This window comes from Epinephelus fuscoguttatus, linkage group LG6 (assembly GCF_011397635.1).
Source record: "Epinephelus fuscoguttatus linkage group LG6, E.fuscoguttatus.final_Chr_v1".
In the NCBI taxonomy this organism is placed as follows: Eukaryota; Metazoa; Chordata; class Actinopteri; order Perciformes; family Serranidae; genus Epinephelus; species Epinephelus fuscoguttatus.
In genome coordinates this window covers 6,875,274-6,895,155 of record NC_064757.1, presented here as the reverse complement: position 1 = coordinate 6,895,155, position 19,882 = coordinate 6,875,274, and the positions used below count along the sequence as shown (strand labels likewise).

Sequence of the window (19,882 nt, the reverse complement as noted above, 5' to 3'; positions counted from 1 at the left end):
CCATTTTTAATTTAATGTGAGCCCCTATTTAAACATACTGTAGTTGCAACTATGTTTAAATGGGGGCTCACATTAAATTAAAAATGTGAATTATTCATATCAATCTGAATAATTCACAAGCCCTCCACCCCCTGCCCCATGGGTCCGAGTGCAACTGTACTGCCTGTATATTTACAGCCCTGGTCCCCTCTCATCTTAAAAAGGTGACTACGGCCCTGCAGCAACACAGCTCCAGCTTGAATAGCAAAGTTATCAGGTTACTGACCACTCCAGAGACAGTATTTATGAGAAAATCAACTAGAATTGATGAACGAGTAATTTCATTGTCACTTGAAGATGTCATGTCATAGGTGTCTGAAGTGTGATTGGTAGAAAGGACGCATTGTCCTTCTGAAGAAAAAGCACCACAGATGTAGTTCATGTCGGGACTTTAACAGGAGCGTGTAGTAGGCTGTATTTGCTGTAGGCCAACAGTAAGGTAAGGTGAGGCTGTCTACTGCTGTGTGGAGATTTACAGTTTAGTGTCGATATTCCCTCAGATGTTACACTGCACGCTGTGGCGGGTTTCTACCATATTTCTTGAAGATGATTTGCCGAATGTTGTCACTTCCAGCAAATATGAAACAACGTCTCCTGTGAAGAAAACAGGAAATGTGGGTTTCCAAGATTGTTGTGCTGTCGTAGGCAGCGGTAGTGTGAGCCTACAGTTGTTGTGCTGGTCGGATGGACCTCCCTCTTTTTGCCTGCTGGCTCCAGTAGGCTGTCCGCCCGGAGAAACACCAGCCTTGGCTGCGGCGAGGGCGGAGCTGGCCTGGCTGTCACAAAGATATGTTTCATTTCAAAAACTAGTCACTACGCCAACTACTGTCTGAATCAGCACGGCTTTGGGTTTAACCGCGACGACAAAGCGCCCGTTCAGCGAACAGTCGGAGAAACAGGATGCCGGTGAAAGGCGGAGGAAGACTGGCCTCTTACCCGAGCAAGAGCGAAAATGTCGGAGTAAGTAGCGCTGTGTGGTGTTTGGCATGTGGAAGTTACATTTGGTAACATTTACTAACTTCGACATAATGTGAAAAGGTTTTGTCAATTGGTTTTACTGTCCAGGTCAAGTGTGAGCGTACGTGTCCTATAAAAGGTGCTTAAAGTGAGAGTGAGGTTTCGCTCAGGCTGTGAGGTGCATGTTGGCCAGCCAATAGTCAGCTTGTCAGTACACCTGTTGTGCTTCAGGAGAGCCAATAGAAAGGCCCCTTGCATAATATGTATTCTGTTGGTTTCCAGTTGTTTGTCGGCCTGTGACCTGCGAACACTGACAGAACTTGTGCCTAAATCCAGTGATGAGAGACACCCTGTGGTGGTTGTAATCCTGTCCAGATTGACATGTGTGATCTGATGGGAGTGATCTCTGGAGATTAGGTCACTGGTTGTAATCAGTAGACGAGAGCGGAAAAGTCTGTGTGAGGAAAGTGAATGACAATGGCTACACTGTTATTATATTACACTGTTGTGCTGACACCTGTGGAGCTGAAATGTGTGTCAAATCACTGCTGAGGAAATATGGTGTAATCCTATACAGGACAGCAAATACACACTGCCATACACAGTGCCATGAACTTCAAAAGTAAAAATAGCTGCACTGTCTAATGTGTAAAGGTTATTTTGTTTGTTTGTTTTTTTTATGAAAAGAGCACTTGAATATTTAGTAAGGACCTAATTTTACTTATTGTTGCTGCGACCATTGGGAATGTCATGATCACATGTTAACTGTGCTGTGGGCTCAAGGTTGACTCTTCCTCTCTGTATGTGTGTATACCCCCATAAGGCTCCTTCTGGTCTGGCTAGTAGGCCCAGTAGGACAGAAGCTGTCAGATTAGTAGTCATTCGTAATGGCAAAGCCTGGGGACGTGTTTGTGCGTGTGTGTGTGCGTGTGTGTGTGTGTGTGTGTGTGTGTGTGTGTGTGTGTGTGTGTGTTGTACCAGACTCTCTGGGTGATCACACACTATCCTAGGCAGGAAAGTTTTCTTTAATCCTCTAAACCATGGTAGTCTAATATTTTGTCTTGAATGCAGCCTGCTTTTCATTCTGAATCATGCATGCAGTGTCTCATTTGTATGTCTCCTCCATCCAAATGGCGGATACATAAAATGAACACTGTGTAAGACTTTGGGGGGATTTAGTGGCATCTACAGGAGGATTGCAGATTGCTAAATGTGGTTAGAATTCCGTCAGTGTTTATTGTTCAGGAGGTTTTTACCAAGAGCCAGATTATCTATGGAGGTATCTTCCTCTCCAAAACAAACAGACCAGTGATTAATACATGTAAAAACACTTAATAAAGCACTTTCACTTTACAGATAAGTGTTCAACACTGTTTGGCATGTTGGAGACAGGCCGCTTGCCCAGCACCTGCGAAAGTGTGCCCACCTTTTTTCTCTGATAACTTAACATCCATTCATTCAGCAGGAGCTGAATTACACACACAAATGGACTCAGTCATTTAAACTGGTAAAAACACTGAATAAAGCAGTTTCACATTTAAAAAAAACAAACACTTTTTCGAAAGCCACCGAGTGGCTGCTTACTAAGCTAGCTGACATTAAGAGGCAAATGGCCCTATCTACATTAGAGACAGTGTTTGGTTTGTCTATTTTGGACTACTTTAGAAACATAGTGGCTCAACATGGTGATCTCAGGCCCCCAGGAAGCGCGCCGGACTTTAAAGCCAATTTTTGTTTTGTGGCCATACAGTGGAATTGCAAATGCTGGGTCTGTTACATTATGCCCTGTGGCCCAAAAAGACTTTTTCCTATAGACTTACACGGCAAAAGAGATGTCTGTAAATCAGTGGATACATTGTTTATTAGGGGTGGGAATCACCAGAGGATCCACGACACGATATTATCATGATACTTACGTCACAGTATAATATTATTGTGATTTTAAATATTTTGCGTTATGCTGAATATTACATTAAAATATATTGCCATACATTTTTTCAACTGCAAATTGTGTCCTCAAAGGAAAACTATGTCAACATCTGTTTTATCTAGTAAGATAAAGTTTTCAGAGTGTTCATCTCACTTTAACCATTTTGTTAAAAATGTATTCAGTGAACTGAAAAAGCAATTGATTATATTATGCTAGTAGGCTACCTAAAGATTAATTTGTATCTGTTATATTAATTCATATAATAAAAAAATCAATACATGGCACCATCTGATGATACGATATAGCCACACAAAAATATTTTCCCCCTATTTTTTTAAGTGATGATGATATGATGATTATATTCCATTTTTGCCAGTATATCCCCTTAAATCCTACACATTGTACCTTTAACCTGACAAAATCCTGAAGACATACTAATGACAAGTGTGCTTGCATGTACAGAAAATTGCACTTCTAATCACAGTAAACAAGTCAAAATGTCTTAAAATGTTCGTTCTTTGCTTGGTAAATATTGAATCAGAGTTAAATAAAGCACTGAAGTAGTAAAAGGTGTTGAGGTGTCATTTGAAGAGTAAATATAAAAGGTGCTGATGTGTAATCACTGAAATCTGACAAACTTTAGTTAAAGAGTAAGAGATACAAGTAGGGTAACTATCATTTAGCATGTGAGCACTGAAAACTGTTGAATTATCAACTGAAGTGTAAGCCTATGAGACAGTTGAAGTGTGTACACTTTCAGCAGTGAAGTGTGGCTTTGTTGCTTTGGAAGCACTGGCAATCAGAAATGTCAAGTGTTGAACCTGAAAATAGTTGAACTGTCAGCTGAAGAGTGAAAAAAATGACAGCAGTTACAAGGTCAGGCGACTTGTAATAAGTGAAAGCAGTTTTTGTGAAAATAACTTGGGAGCTCCAAAATAGAAATAGCGTCAGCTGAAGTGTAGAACATGAGCCTCCAGAAACACAGTGAGCTTCTGGTAATTTTTTTTTTTACTCCTTTTTGAATGATTCCAGTCTGGATCAAAGAGAGGCCTCTCATCTAATTAAAAAGAAACTCAACAGTGATCCATTCTGAACACAAATCCACTGTACTTCTTAAAAAACTGAATGCATTCCTGTGGCTGGGCCATGTCTAATCTAGTCAGTACACATTGTTCATGCGCTCAGACAACTGAATCTAGCACAGCACCTTCATGTATAATGGAACATGAAATCACGTTACAGCTGAGTCCTCTCCTTCTAACACACAGAGAAGTGTATCATCTGGAAGGCGTCATCACCTTCCCAGAAATCAATGGCACTGAAGTATCCTGAGTGTCATCATGTTTCTATCAATACTCCCATGATTCAGTGGGGTCTGTTCATCAGCTCCATTCTGTCTTCTTACAATAGCAGAGAACCCGGTTCAGCCTGAGTGACGTCTTCACACCAACACAGCTGCCGACAGTGAACAGGGAGAGCATTCACACACTGGCACGTATCAAATGTATATGGCTGGCACAGTCAAACACTGATGCACTATAGCCATGGAAACAGAAGAGCCGTTGCACAGAATAATCTGTGTGTCTCTTGGAGATAGTCGAAGCTTCATGCTAGCACTTGACACAAACAGGAGACACCTCGTGGGCAAACAGCACTGTAGCCAGGGTTGTAACCAACCATTTTTATGTTTACAGTTTACACAAGTCAAAATGACATGAAAATGTTATGTTCACTTGACACAAAATTCATCCCTTGTGAGTTTGACATCATTTTTTATGTTAAGTCAACATTCTTTGAGTTTTGAGTTAATTTGGCTACAATTTATAAAGCTGATTTCACCGATTGCAAACCCATCTCCTTCAGCTTAAGGCACTTTATCTCACAGCATTCTGGGAAACTCTGATGAAGTGTTTAAATGTGTTCTAAATCACTCATGTTACCCATTACATAGTGATTAATGTTTATGTATTTAACACTGGTTCTATTAGGTTACAGTAAATGTTGTGGTAAGAGACATTTTGCACCATGACTTAGTTGTTTACACAGTTAGTGACCTCCCACCTGTGTGGATATTAGAGTGTCTGACATGAAGTTTTGCTGAAGGGAAATAAATAGCACTTCCTGGTTCAGAATGCATCTATTTGCCTTACTCTAGCAATTTTAAAACCTAATCTGGCCACTATATGCTATTATTCTTCAATGAAATTGAGAAAAAAAGTGTTGTAAAATGTGTACTCAATGTTTTTATGTTCATATGACAGAATTAAATGCTTAAATAACAACAAAAAAGTTTTGTTAAACTGACAAAAATTTCCTAAATAATTTCAAGTTGAGTGAGTGAATTGGGGTTTACAAGAGTATAAACTGACATTGTGATGACACTTAATGTTTCCTCGCCAACAAAATCTCATGAACCCACATACACTAGTACTTTGCGATTAATAATAAAATTTTAATTAAATTTAATTTAAATGTTTTTAACAAAGAAGTGTTTGTTTAAGTACATGGGATTTTGTTCTTCACCCTGGTTTGGTATTGGGCGTTTAGAATCATGGAATTTCACTAGTATCGGTATCGACTACTAAATTTCTGGTATTGTGACATGCCTGAAGAAAAGGATGTAAGGTGGTTGTGAGCTGTAGGAAGGTACCGACACAGTGAGCACATGGCCCAGGGAAACTAGAGGTGCATCCCAAGTCTCTTAACTTGTGTCCACATTTCCCTCAATGGCATCTTTTCTATGTGTCCACTTGCATCATTTCCATGCAAGGAGAAAGGAAATGAGTACATTTTTTTCAGGAGAAATAAGATGTTTCCTCTGAAGAGTCACAGGAAGCTATGTCTGTTTCTAAGGATGGTGACAGCTGATCACCGCTGGATCAGCTTTCAGTCTGTTTTAACAGCTGTTTGTGTCTGCACACATGTGCACTGTGCTAATACTAGTAAAGTCACACAGTTAACAGTGGAAGCCTCACGTGACTAAATGGAAATGACGATAGATGATGTGTCTTCCTGATGGACAGCTGTCTTGGTCAGGCCCCCCCGAGTGGTTGCGGGGTTTGGTGCCTTGCTCAGGGGCGCCTCGTTCATTGCCCAGGAGGTGAACTGGCACCTCTCCAGCCACCAGTCCACGCTCCATATTTGGTCCGGATGGGGACTTGAAAAGGTGACCCTCCGGTTCCCAATCCAAGTCCCTATGGACTGAGCTACTGCTGGTGCCCCAAAGTTGTCCATGTTCCTGTGTTTACACAGCTGATTTTTAACTTGATGGTGAATCAGAAATCAAAATATAAAACTTAGGAGTGATATGCTTCAGATTAATCTCTTATCAGTCTTCACTCCAGGATGAAACTCTGGTATGATGTGATGTATCAGATCAGTCCGATCAGCTGCAGTGTTCAGTCAAGATGAAACACTTACATAAAGGCTGCCCTTGTGTATCCTCGTTCACTGGTCCTCAGAGATCCCTTCTTGCTCCACCATCCTCGCTCCTCAGAGCAAAAAGAAAAGCTGCAAGAGAGACAGCCTTCAAGATGGTACACCAGAAGTGAGAATTGAGGAACAAGAAAATATCAAATAAGAGACTTGGGATGCACCCAGGGTCTATCAGCTAGCGACTCTCCCGTGCCAGCCAACTGCCTACTAAGATTGGCTGAGGTTAGCCAGGGCAGCTAGTGAGACATTCAGAGGGGTGCAACTGAGGATCTTTATAACTGACTTTAAATAAGAAGACAGGTGAAGCCTTGTTCAGGGCCTGTGGACACTGTGCTGTATACACCAGCAAGTCTAAGACATCCACACGAGGAGCTGATTCTTCAGCCAGAAACAGCCTCAATCTTTTATAATCATCCCAAATGTGACCAGTCTAATTATAGAGAGCCTTTGTGTGCTCCAAAACAGGGTGGGGTGGGGGAGAGGGAGGAGGTGATGGGGTTCACAGCCAGTCCACAGCTACCATCATCTCAGCAATCATTGTTAAAATACCTTTCTTCTAGGTTTTCTTTTTGATGAGTTTAAGCAGAGCTGTTGCTGCAGTTGCACTTGTCACTGTTTTCTATGGTTTTTTGTTGCTCTACCCGTGTTGGCAAGCATTCTTCCCCTTCCTTTGACAACTAATGGCAGAACATCTGTAAATGTATATGCTGCCCCCAGGTCTTGAAGAATGGCATTGCTTGTATTTGTGGTACCTACAGCACCGCAGAAAAACGAGTACTGTCACATTTTTAGAAATTTCGCATGGACTTGGTACTGAAGTATCAGTTCTTGTAACACCTCTACCATGTGGAGGGAGTAGCGTGACAGTAGTGGGCAGAATTTAATGCAAAATGAACTGACAATAAACTTACAAAGTGCTGTAGCTCACCTAAACCAGTTATAAAGATCCTCAGGACATTGTCTATCAGTCAGTATTTGTTTCCATGTTTGTCTTTTTTTTTACTTAAGAAACTTTTACATTCAATTAGAAACTAGTCATTTATGTTTACAACCAGGGTTTTGATTCAGTGATTGCATGGCATAACTACAAAAATACAAAATTATTTTTATGTTGACTGATTGACTCTAAAGAACTTCTGTCAATAAATCTAAAGGACAGGATAGTTTTTGTAAGGATACTGATCTCCGGCCTGCAAATGTCGGCAGTGCCAGGTGTTCTCACTCAGGTTATTTCAAGCATGGTTGGTTTTTGAAGTGAAATCAGGACAGTCAACATTGTGAGTGTGCATGATGGGAGAAATAAGAGTGTGCAAACAGGATCAGACAGGTGCTCCACTGTCATAGTTATCGTGTAAGCTAGTACTTCCAGGTTTCAGTGCAGAGCTACAGCCCAGCTGAGCCTCACCTCCCACTCTCAGGTTACAACTACAGTCCTTGTTGCTCATGTGTCTTCATCTGCTATTTCACCTGGATTGGCTTTTCCTTTTTTAGCCTTTTCTGCATACAATGTAAGCAAAATGAACAGTGCTAACAGACATACACATCTGGTAGCAGGATGAACAGATGATCTGTTTCTGTACATTAATGTCAAAATTTGTGCTCTCACTGGATCTTAGAGCTTAAATCACTGCCTCCCTCTTGTGTGTTGATGAACACAATGCCACCATTTTCTGTGGAGGATCAACTACAGTGGCCAGAAGTATACTTACTGGAATATTTGACTCCAAAGTACACTCACCAACATGACATGCCTCCACTGGCATTCATAAACTGAATGTAGGCTGAGGTCAGGATGGGACTGGTTTTGCTGTAGAGATGGTGAAGCAGTGCCTGAATTCCTGGAGTCCCTGGAAGTATATAAGTTGATAAGTGGAAATTGTGATTTTTTTTCATTCTAATCTGCACCATCTTGGTAGGTAGATTGGGTTATTTCTTATGCAATGCTCTTTATTCCCACTCCTCTACATTGCCAAAAAGATACAAAAGGGCAAATCATTTACCTGCTAATTTCAACTCTTGTCTGTTGATGGAAGTCATTTTATGATTCTAGTAATCTTTAGGTCTGCCCTTGGCTTTATCTCATTGAACCTGTTTTGTGTTATGTACATTTTGTCCTAATGTTCAGCTTTCTTTGTCTTATGCCTGGTTCACATTACATGATATCAGCTCGATTATAGCCCGACGCAGCGATGTATGGTGTCGGCATGGATCATGAACGACACTGAGTGTAGTGTGTCATAGCATACGAGAACCAACGCAGCGTCTGGGACCCCTCACGATGTTCTCAGAGAAAGTCTAGCATGTTTGATTTTCTTTGTGTTGTTGACTTCTCATGACTTCTCCCGCCACAGCCTTCACTTTGACCAATAGGAACAAAGAGCGATCTGCTGCCGTAGACAACTGTACGACAACAACACCCTAGCCTTTTTGATATTTCCTCCAGGGATGTTACCACACAGAGTAAAAAGGGAAGAATTATGGTGTGAAACAGCAGAGGCACTTTATCACCCTGGTGAGTACTGCCATTAGCATGAAGCTAGCAAACAATGTTATTTCTTCATAATGGAGACAGACATAAAGTAAGAAAATTAAAAAATAGTGGTGGGGCTTTTACTCACCACAACTGCAGAGGCTACCAGCTTCATTTGAAACAGACTACATTATAAAGGGGACATTATTTATTATTCCCTCTATATTTTCATATTTTTACTTTTTATCTGCTCCACTTTTCCTTGATACAGTTAATGCATCACGCTGTCATTTCAAACTCAACACTTCCTGTGTCTGTTTCAAATTAAAAGCCCATTATAACTTTGGTTGAGAGAATCCCTTCATTTTCTAAAAAGGCTTTTATTGTGAAACATTTGAGGGAACTTGTGGAGGAGTCAGTGACTTGCATGTTTGCATACAGTACTTCAAATGTAGCTCCTGCCATCTGGTGGCACTTTTTTAGTTATTATAACAACATTTCGGGTGGCACATGGCACAAGAACTTAAATAATCATGAAAGTAATAAAAATAGGACAAGAATAACGCGATGACATCACACACATCATGAAAGTCCAGGGATAATTGGTGTGGACCATCGTGTAGTCTGTCATGTCTGTTGGCCAAGTCACAGCACGATTTTATGACTCCACAATTGCCTAATATGTGACATAGTGACTGTCAGAATGGACAGAAATGTCATGTAGTGTGAACCAGGCATTACAATCAACATCCAGTAAGGTTAGACCATTGGCCAAGTGGCTCTTTCCTTTAATGCCTCTGCACAGCTGTTTTCAAGTTTCTGTCGATCCTACTCTCGTGAACGTGACATCTCTGGAATGCCTTGAGGGGGTTTTGACAGTGTCCTTAATGTGGAAGCAGGAGGCTCAGTCCTCTACCATGCATTCAGGAGGTGTTAGTAAAGACCAACACAACTATAACTCCGAAGTCCCCAATGTGGCCCAGATGACAAACCCTGTCACTTAAATGACCCTGTTCTCTGAATTTCCAAGAGAAGTCATTGAGGTCTTTGCCTGTATGAATACACTCCTCCAAGTTTCATGATATTCCAGATATTCCCTGACCAATGGGAACCCTGCCGCATGGGCTTGGACAGCTGCTGGGAGTGGCTGACTGATAAGATTCCAGCGTGTGTGTTTATATCTCCTTCTCTATGTGTCTGTGATGGTGTTTATTGGTACTGCCCTGTGGCTGGGGAATAGGTTCAGAGGCCAAGGGTGTGGTTCTCTGCTGAAACCCAAGCTAACATCAGAGAAGACACTTGTCTCTTACTGGTCTGTGCATGTGTTCAGGACTTACATCAGCATGTAAAGCTTAGTGTCATAAAATATAAAACATTAGCTCTGTCTCTGCACACATGAAGTAGATTGAATATGATATCATGATGAAAAGTGAGTATTGGGCAATGGAAACACCTTTATAGCTGTTGGAAGGTGTGTTCTTTCAGTTTTGATGTGGCTAGGCTAGCAGTTTCTCCTTCATTCCAGTCTGTTTTGCTAAGCTAAAATGGTAAATGGACCTGCACTTGTATAATGCCTTTCTAGTCTTCTGACCACTCAAAGCGCTTTTTACACTACTGAGTCACATTCACCCAGTCACACACACATTCACACACTGGTGGCCAAGGCTACAATACAAGGTGCCACCTGCTACTCAGTAACCATTCACATGTTCTCACACACCGATGGAACAACCATCGGGAGCAATTTGGGGTTCAGTATCTTGCCCAAGGATACTTCGACACTCGGACTGGAGGAGCCAGGGATCGAAGCTCCGATCTTCCGATTGGTGGACGACTCTGCCTCTGAGCCACAGCTCGGTCCAGCTAGGCTTAACACATCCTAGACTTAGTCTGTAATAGACATTAAAAGATGAAACTGATGGCAATATTCTCATTTCTAATAGGGATGCACGATAATATCAGCACATCATCAGTATTGCCCAATATTGGCTTTAAAAAAAACTGTTAGAATTGGCCAGTGTGCACAATGACTGAATATTACATACATTGAAAACCATTTTATTTCATGTCTCCATCTGCTGGTGGGTAGGGGTGTAAGTCACCACTCTCATCACAATACAATATTAAATTGATTCTTTGGACAACGATATGATATTTTCTGATATTACAAAGTCTGCCGCAATATGATTTAGATTTGATACGATTCAGGGGTCTGCGATCGATATTAGGCGATATTAAATGTCCATTTAACACAATCTGCTACAGAAGATGCTGCCACCCGTTTCTTTTTTTACTTTTGGCCATAAAACACATAAACAAGACATAAATAATAACTACAGTAAAATTCACTTTAAACTGACTCCACTAACACAAATAAAACAGCAAATGGGATAAGTTAGCCTTCAGGGCTTTCTGTGATAGAAACCTTACTGGAAAAAATCTTTACATTTTGAACCAAAACATCATCTTTTTCATAAAACTTAAGGGAAATTTCGGTTTATTTCAACCTGTCTCCTATCGTCCAAAATTTGTTTCAAGTGACTAGTGACATAAAAATAATAGTTAACATGTTAACCGTTAGCCTAGATACAGCCGTAGTGTCAGACCTGTTAAAATGTAAGGGAATGGGCATACTTCAAGTGCAAACTTAGTCCACTAAACAAGCTTTTTTTCCACAAAGACCGCCTCATATCGTTAGGATAAGTGTCAGAGAACATACAGAAAATGACATGTAAACGTGTTGTCTTACCTTACCGGTGTAGTGCCATGTTTGTTTACCATCTAGCTCTGCTTTCCAAAGCGCAGCCGAAATATATCTCGCGAGCTCTAGATAAAGCCCAGCTGGATACTAACGTTACTCCAGGTGGAGGTGTCTTGTCCTCGGTCACATCCAGACCTTGATAAGAAGGCTGCAACTGGTCCCATTCCTTGCAACAGGGGCATTCCTCTTCTGTGGGCATTGGGGCACAGCACTCACAGGTACACCACCAATCTCCAGAGCTATACAGCCTTGCAGCAGCCATTCCTCCTCTCTCGTCCTCTACCTGTTGCGCCTCTCTCTCTCTCCTCCTCCGTTCTTCAATTTCATGAAGCTCTTCGTATTTTTATAAAAATTATAAAAATTCACTCTATCAGTCGAGAGGCTCCTGCCCTTTTTTTTTTTTTTTTAAGCTGCAACACTTTACAACCGAGCAGCGCAGCAGGATAGTGGGACTTGTCTGTTGGCTGCTCTGACAATGTTAGCTGTGGTGCTAAATGTTGGTGAAGTTAGTTAAACTACCTCTGAACCAGACACAAGTGTAACACTAGGGTTTTCTATTTGTTTGACTGTATGGAAATCCCATAAAGCTTTAATGGTCGCAATGCTTTAATGTTGTTAGAGTTGCAACTGACTTAATGAGTCTTTGTGGGACAGCGTTGGCCTGGTTGTCCTCAGCTGATGAGCTGGCAGTATCTCTGCCCACTGGGAGTGATATGCTTGTCTCATGCAACTTAATGACATGCCACTTAGCATAGCCTACCTCAGCTCTTCTGCTTCACTGCCACTCACGAATCCTCATACCCCCTGTTACACCAGTGACTGATGTGTTGGCCTATTAATGCTGTGGATAATAACAACGCTTCCTTTCTTCAGCATTCCAACCCCCACCCTCCATCGCTCAGATTAGTTCACATACTTAAAATATCCTGTCTGAGACACCCACCCCCCGTTCAGACTCTTTCTCTACTGGTTTCTAATAACTGTTATTGGTGACACACAGCAAGTAGGCTGTCTGAGACCAGAATACTGACTGGTCATAGACAGTCTGCAATATTAGGGCAATTTTACAAATCAACACAATTACAAAGTCCACTTTATGTAAAAAATCCAACTGTAATCTTCTTCTCTGTCTGTTATCACGAAGTGTCCAAACCAGCCAATCAGCTTAAGGCCCTTATTTAACAGCTAGAGTCATGAAAAATATGTTAGCCATATTTCCATGGCCATTTAATTGAAATTTTGAAGGCACTCAAGATTAATTCAGGATAGAAGATCCAAAGCTTTATTGTCATATGGAGAGAGAATGACTTGTACTGTGCAGTAAAATACTTTAGGGTTTCTCACACATTCATTTATTTTTGGTGCACCACCACAATATAGGGCTGGGCGGTATGACAAAGTTTTGATATCACGTTTGACGGTATTTTGCTTGGGTTTGGCCCACTTGACATGCTGCTGTATTGTGCTATGGCCTATTCAAGTGCTGGAATTTTTTATTTAAGTTATGCCAGAACGCAATACAGGCTCCGCCCCATTAGTGCCATGCTTGGTTATAATTGTCTTGGACTTGGGCCGGCTCCAGTCAGGAAAATGCGGCCTGAGCCATGCTCTGGTGTGCCCCCCTGTGTGTGTGTGTGTGTGTGTGTGTGCGCGCGCGCGCATCGGGGCGAAACTCCGCCGTGCGCGATAAACAGAGCAGAGGAGAATTGTAAACAGCGGTGCGCCGCTGCTAGATGCGTATAGGGGAAGCACTGCTCTTTTTGGTAGGCTATGAGTTCTTCTGGGTGATTGTGTTCTTCTTCAGCAACGTGTACAGTTGTTTTGCTTTCAGGACTCTCTTCAGCAGCCATTCTCGCCTCTAAACTTTTCTATATGCTCTCACTCTCACCGGCTCTAGCATGCCTGTGGTGTGCAGCTGTGAAATGGGTCCCCGCTGAAACACTTTCCCGCCACGCACGTTCCGGATGTTGTTTGGGCTATTCACCAGTATTGCGGTATAAATAAATAAATAATAAATAAAATAAATACCGGTTTTCGGTACGAACCGGTATACCACACAGCCCTACCATAATATATATTTTGGAGCTACATTTCTCTCCCTCTTTTTCTCTGTCATATGTCTGGGCACAGACGGAGCAGCAGAGCCTAATGAAGCCCAAAGCGCATTGAAAGTGAAACTTAATCGTTCGTTAAAGCTACTCTTACCTTTCTTGTGTTTCACACAGCCCCCTCCTCCTGCAACTCCACCTCCCTCCAAAGGCCTACTCCCCCCTCCTCCATTACGTCTATGATAGACGCAGGCATTGGCAAGGTAATGTTAGATACACGGAAGAGGAGAGCGAGTGTCACGTTACAACCAAGACAGTCAAACGCAACCCCGGAGTTTTAAAACGTCAGTCGAGGAGGCCGCCACATGGGAAGACAGACAGGACGTTTGGCCAATCATTGCATTCGGTCCGAATGCAATGATTGGTTCGAGTCTTCTTAGAACATATGAGAATGATACAATTATGAGTTTTTACCTAAACAAAGAAAAGTGTAAAATATCGAGAAAGTTAAGTGTTGCTTTAAATTCTTTGACTTTAGTTTGGCCCATGTCCTATCCACTAACACGGAGGGGGTGGGGTTGCAGTACAGGTCATAAATCCAGCCAAACCAAATACTGGACAATTTGAAATTAGTCCAATACTTTGGTGTATGGCCAAAAATCTGCAAATATCAGCCTTCGTTGTACTTTGTCTTTCATTCTGCTTAATATTACCATGTTAGCACTGCCATTATGAGCAGGTTGTTGATGTTAGCATTTAGCCTAAATAACTGGTGTGACATCCTCAGAGAGCTGCTAGCATGGTGGTACACTTTTAGTCGTGTTGTAACTATATTTAATGTGTGTTTGAGGTTTACATTTATCTTTGCTGATTGAAGTCGGGTTCTAGGAGAAGAGATCTGAGATAATGTCCTCTGGGGAACTGGATGTTTTCACACTGAAAGTCAAATCTCTCCAGATGAAAAGCTCTGAGGCTTCCATTAGTATTAATACCACCTTTGGCAAACACTGTTTAAACTAACCGATCCAGGCAGTGGGTGTGATGCTGTATTATTGCTCTGTACTGGTTTTGTATGGACATTTGAATGTGGGCCATACTCCATTTGCCTGTGTGTCTTAGAGTACAGGTCAGTATTGTGTGTGTGTGTGTGTGTGTGTGTGTGTGTGTGTGTGTGTATGTGTGTGTATGTGTGTGTGTGTCCGTCCCCCCACAGATTGTTGTTTCCTGTCAGTGAACATGACTAAGAAGACGTTATCTGTGGAATTACAGGAAGAGGGAGTGATGGTTTACAGGCTGCTTCCTGCAGCAGAAGCCTCTTTCCTCTGTATTTCCACCTCACCACACCCTGAGTCCTGTGGCCAAGACAAGACCACAACCACTGTGTGGACCAAAACACACACACTGCTCTCTTTGTCCCAGGGAGCCACCACTGCTGCCTCAGGCTATCATTTATCAGATTTTCATAACATTAGATATGATCTTTGTTACAGAGCATGTCATCATTATCAGCAGTGAAATATAAGCACACAAGTTGTTAGCAGTTGTAAATGCAATCATCTGCTTAAAAATGTGTATTTCCTTCCAAGATGTATTTTGGGTTGTTCTTGGGAAATATTTGGAATTACAGAAGGTTGCTGTCATGTTCCAAGAAAAATCTGTTTTTTTCTTGCCACAGTTTAGATTTGGAAGCTAGTAATAGCTGCTTACTTGCATGTGTATAAGATGCTCAAACTCTCAAAGGCCAGCTTCATTTAGGCCTGTCCTTCTAGTAAATCCTGTGGTTACAGCAGATCTGTTGCTGTGTTCTATTCTGTACTGCATGTGCAACCCTTCTTTAATAGGAGTCACCACACCTGCATAAATTGCTGTGTGTGTGTGTGTGTGTGTGTGTGTGTGTGTGTGTGTGTGTGTGTGTGTGTGATATGTAAATAAGGGATTGGTGAGTCATGTTATTGTTTTCCCAGCTCCTCCAGTTTAGAATACAGCAGTCAGTGCTAAAAACAAGTGTACACCTCCCGTGGTAACAAACAGTACAGGTTGTGGGGTTTTAGACTCTTTACATTGGTTGCCGTAGAGTTGGGTCATTTTCCAGTTTGGCCGGTTGGGTCCGGAGTATAAGCTTAAACCAGTTTGATTATATGCAAACTGGCTGAATCGGCATGTGTTCTTATGACACAGTCTGGCAATTTAAAAAGTAGCCTTCATCATAATGCCGTGCTTACAGCATCACACCACTAAACCCAACTCATTTTGCATTAGTTATAAGCAATATGACAACATAATTAACATATTATCATGTTTATAAATGGACCAGCAGAACCACTTGTCTCTGTCAGGTAGTGTACACTTTACTGCCGAGCCAAGCACTGGTAACAGAAATCAAATTCTATTAGAGGTGGGAGGGGGGAAAGAGCAGAGCTTGTTGTGTTTTTTTTACTAGAAAGTTTGTGTGTTTTTGTGGTGTTGAGACAAGACATGGCAGAGTTAGTCTCTAATGAAAACTAAAACTTTGCCAATATGGCAACACTTTATGTTTGAAGACAACAAAGAGGTGTCCTAACTGGTTGCAACAATGCTCATCGGGCAGTAACCCTTACATATTAGACCAACATGTAAGTTTAAGGTCAGTGCAAATTCAGATATTTTAAAGGTAAAAAAGATCTGATGACGATATTTTAGTCGATATTCCTTTTTGATATAAACACGGTTTTCATAAGAAAGCCCTTGTTTTTGCTTTTGACAAAGATGTGTTAGTATGTGCACCTTTTGTATTTAAACAGAGACTTCTTGGTCAGTCTGTCAGTCCATCTTGACCTTTGGATGATGGACAAAAACAAACAAACAAACAAAAAAACAACGAACTGCTATGTTGCTGTTTTAACACTTCACATCTTAAAATGCAAGGTGTTAAAAGCAAAGGCACATCAATCAAGCAACAGTAGTTATATATTGTATACATTTTAAGTTATCTTTGCACCGATCTAATGGAGTTTAAAGGTCATAAGTATAGCTGTTTCATCAAAACGAATATTTAAAAAAAAATAATACATCCATAGAACATCTAGAAAGTTGTAGAATTAAAGTCTATATTTTAGACTTTTAATATCGACTAGGGAGGGGGGGTCTCAGGGTTGCCAGATTGTTTAAGTTAAGCTTATTTAGTTAAGTTTATTTACTTTATTAATCCCCCTGAGGCGTTTGTTTTCACTCTTGCTAGTCAATTACACACAGGTCTGAAATACACACACATGCACAAACAGGACCTATACATGCACAAAGTGGAGAGATGTCAAAGTGAGGGGGCTGCCCTTGGTCAGGCGCCCCGAGCGGTTGGGGGGTTCCTTGCTCAAGGGCACCTCGGCAGTGCCCAGGAGGTGAACTGGCACCTCTCCAGCCACCAGTCCATGCTCCATATTTGCTCCGGACGGGGACTCAAACAGGCGACCCTCTGGTTCCCAACCCAAGTCCCTATGGACTGATAGTTGCCATTGTGATAGTTGCAGAGGTATGGCATCGAACCAGCGCTATCCATCACAAATTCTAGCTGACCAACAGAGAAGCAAAACCAGAATCAACATCGGTTCAGCTTTTGATTGTCAGCTGAAGGCAGAAAAAGGGCTAAAAAGCCAAGCAGAGGTTGCCGCTTTCCTTCTGGACAGGTAAGCTAATGTTTGCTTACTAACGCAGCAGGGTTGTAAAAAGATATATCTGCTGAATACATCAAATATCTAGTAAAGCCGAACTAGGAATGACACTGCACCTAGATGAAATATGTTAAGAAAAAGTAAGGATGATGGTTAATTTCAGATGTTTTAGCAAGTTCATTTTTGGGACTGATTGTTCCGGTTGTAGAGTTGTCAAATAGTGTCGTAAAAAAGTAAATCTACGGAATATATCAAACATCTAGTACAGCCAAAATCATATTATTATTATTATTTGTGGGAAATTATAACGGGAATGTATTTGCCGTTTTAATATCAAGAACACTTTTGTGTTTTTGTGTGTATACAGGACGTTGTTGAATCAGGGAATCCGTGTGTCCACCACGACAAAGGATCCCAATTGATTAATTATGTTAGCATTAGTGACGAGTAGAGCTAAAAATGCTTGACGGAGATTATTACAGTGTGTTACAGGGTGCACAAGAAAGGATTCATGATTTATTATTATTATGTTTTAATTACTATACCACAAAAGACTGTTCACTTGACATCGCTATCTCCAGTGTCTGTCGTTTACGAACCTGCCAACCTGTAGAATTGAAGAGTGGAGCGAGAGTGGGCGAGTGAGTGCGACACCTACTGACCGGGAACTATGCATCCTATATCTATCACTTTTAAAGGATAACTTTGGTATTTTTCAACCTGGGCTCTATTTCCCCATGTGTATTTGTGCGTATGATTCATAGGTACAACTCGTCCTAAAATTAGTTCAGTATTGAGGGAGACGGATGCAGCTGGCAGCCGCGAAACAAGCTAAAACAGTAATGGGGGCAAATGCGTCCTGTATAAGTTTGCGCGTTAAAAGTGCTTTTTTTTCCGCCACTGACTGGTTCAGATCACCAGTGCTATCTCTGTAAATAGCATAGTAAGCGTTTCCCTTACCTCTGGGCTGACGTCATCTCGTAAGAGCTTTGCTTGTTGCCGGAAGAAAACAGAGGAGCCATGCTGTGCGCCGCTCAGAGTGGTGCTGGTTGTCCCGGAGTACAGTTGAGAGTTTTACTGCATCGATTGAAAACAATGGTTCGTGTTTGTGCTTATCCGAATTGCAAGAACAGGATGTTGCGCAACACCCCGTACGGCTTTCATAGGCTGCCTTAGTTGGACGGCGAGATGCTGAAGTTGTGGCTAGTTGTGCTACAAATGGATGCTAACACTCCTGTCCAGACACTGCGCCTTGCAGACCATCGGGTCTGCAGTGCTCACTTCTCCCAAGATGACTACTGCCAGCCGAAGAAGAGAAGACATCCAATCCCGAAACACCTCTTCCTCAAGAAAATGGCTGTCTCACGAGTAGAGAGAGCTACAGACACAGTGGATGACGTCACACAGCCCAGAGGTAAAGGAAACGTTTACAATGCTTTTTACAGAGATAACACTGGCGATCTGAACTGGTCAGTGGCGAAAAAAAGCACTTTTAATACGTAAACTTATACAGGACGCATTTGCCCCTGTTACCGTTTAAGCTCGTTTCGCGGCTCCTGGTTGCATCCGCCTCCCTCGATACTGAACCAATTTTAGAACGAGTTGTACCTATGAATCATACGCACACATACACATGGGGAAATAGGGCCCAGGTTGAAAAATACCGAAGTTATCCTTTAAGTATTAATAGCAGTTGCTATCAAAATGTTGATGATTGTGATCTTAAGAGCACAACGACATGTCAGCAGCTGTCATCTACTGTCCTAGCAGCAGTACTTCACATAGACTTGAAAGCAGCGTAGAAATCAAAGCCGTGTCCTGTCGTGACTGGGATGTTAATCTGAGAAATAAAACACTGCAATTACTGTGAAATAACAGGAAGAACGCTTAGAGAGCTGTTGAATACACTGGGTGTGTGTGTGTGTGTGTGCGTGCGCGCGCGTGCGAGTGATATCATCAGTGGAGTCTCCAAAAATGCTCTTATCAAACTTTCCATAAACAATCAAACACAAAGACAGTAGAGAAGACAGAAACATGTCAGATGAACTTTGAACAGAATCTTTTGGCATAATGTCATTTAAAACATATTTGAGGAAGCAGAGAGAGTTAATTTCTCCACAGCAGGCCAGTGTATGATGTATGTATATATGGTTAGTGTGTGAGAAAAGGAGGACAGAGGAACCTGCATTGATGTCAGAAACAGAACAACAGCGAGACTTACTTCTGCTCCTGGAACCAGAGAGCAGACAAATTTTTTACAGTAAGTCAGTTTTAGTTATGTAGTCCAGTATCACAAATTTACCTCAGGGGGTTTTACAATCTATACAACATACGACACCGTCTGTCCTTAGAACCTTGGTTTCAGATAAGGAACCTATATATCCAGAACATAGTAAAATTAGAGAATAGATAGTCAAGGATCGTGAAGTGCCAGAGAGACTTTTCTTGGATGACACATTCTCACTCCAACCTCGTCACACATTGACGTTTGGTCATGGACTTTCCATGTGGAGATATAATGTGCAAGGTATCCTGGGTGCATTCATTTTTGAAGCTCTGGGATATCGTGTCAACGTCTGCATATTACATACATTATCT

General features: G+C 41.7%; 1 protein-coding gene across 3 annotated transcripts in view; it reads left to right on the top strand.

The window, feature by feature from the left end:
• Window positions 1–288: 288 nt before the first annotated feature.
• The window catches only part of LOC125890941 (tight junction protein ZO-2-like), a 133,317-nt gene continuing 113,723 nt past the window's right edge, over window positions 289–19,882 (top strand). The window contains exon 1 of one of the 3 annotated variants that reach the window (XM_049579869.1): window positions 289–478. Coding sequence is in view for 2 of the 3 variants with exons in the window: in XM_049579868.1 (XP_049435825.1) it covers window positions 940–999 (60 nt within the window). In the remaining variant the exon portion in view is untranslated. The other 2 variants (XM_049579868.1, XM_049579870.1) reach the window with 2 other exon arrangements.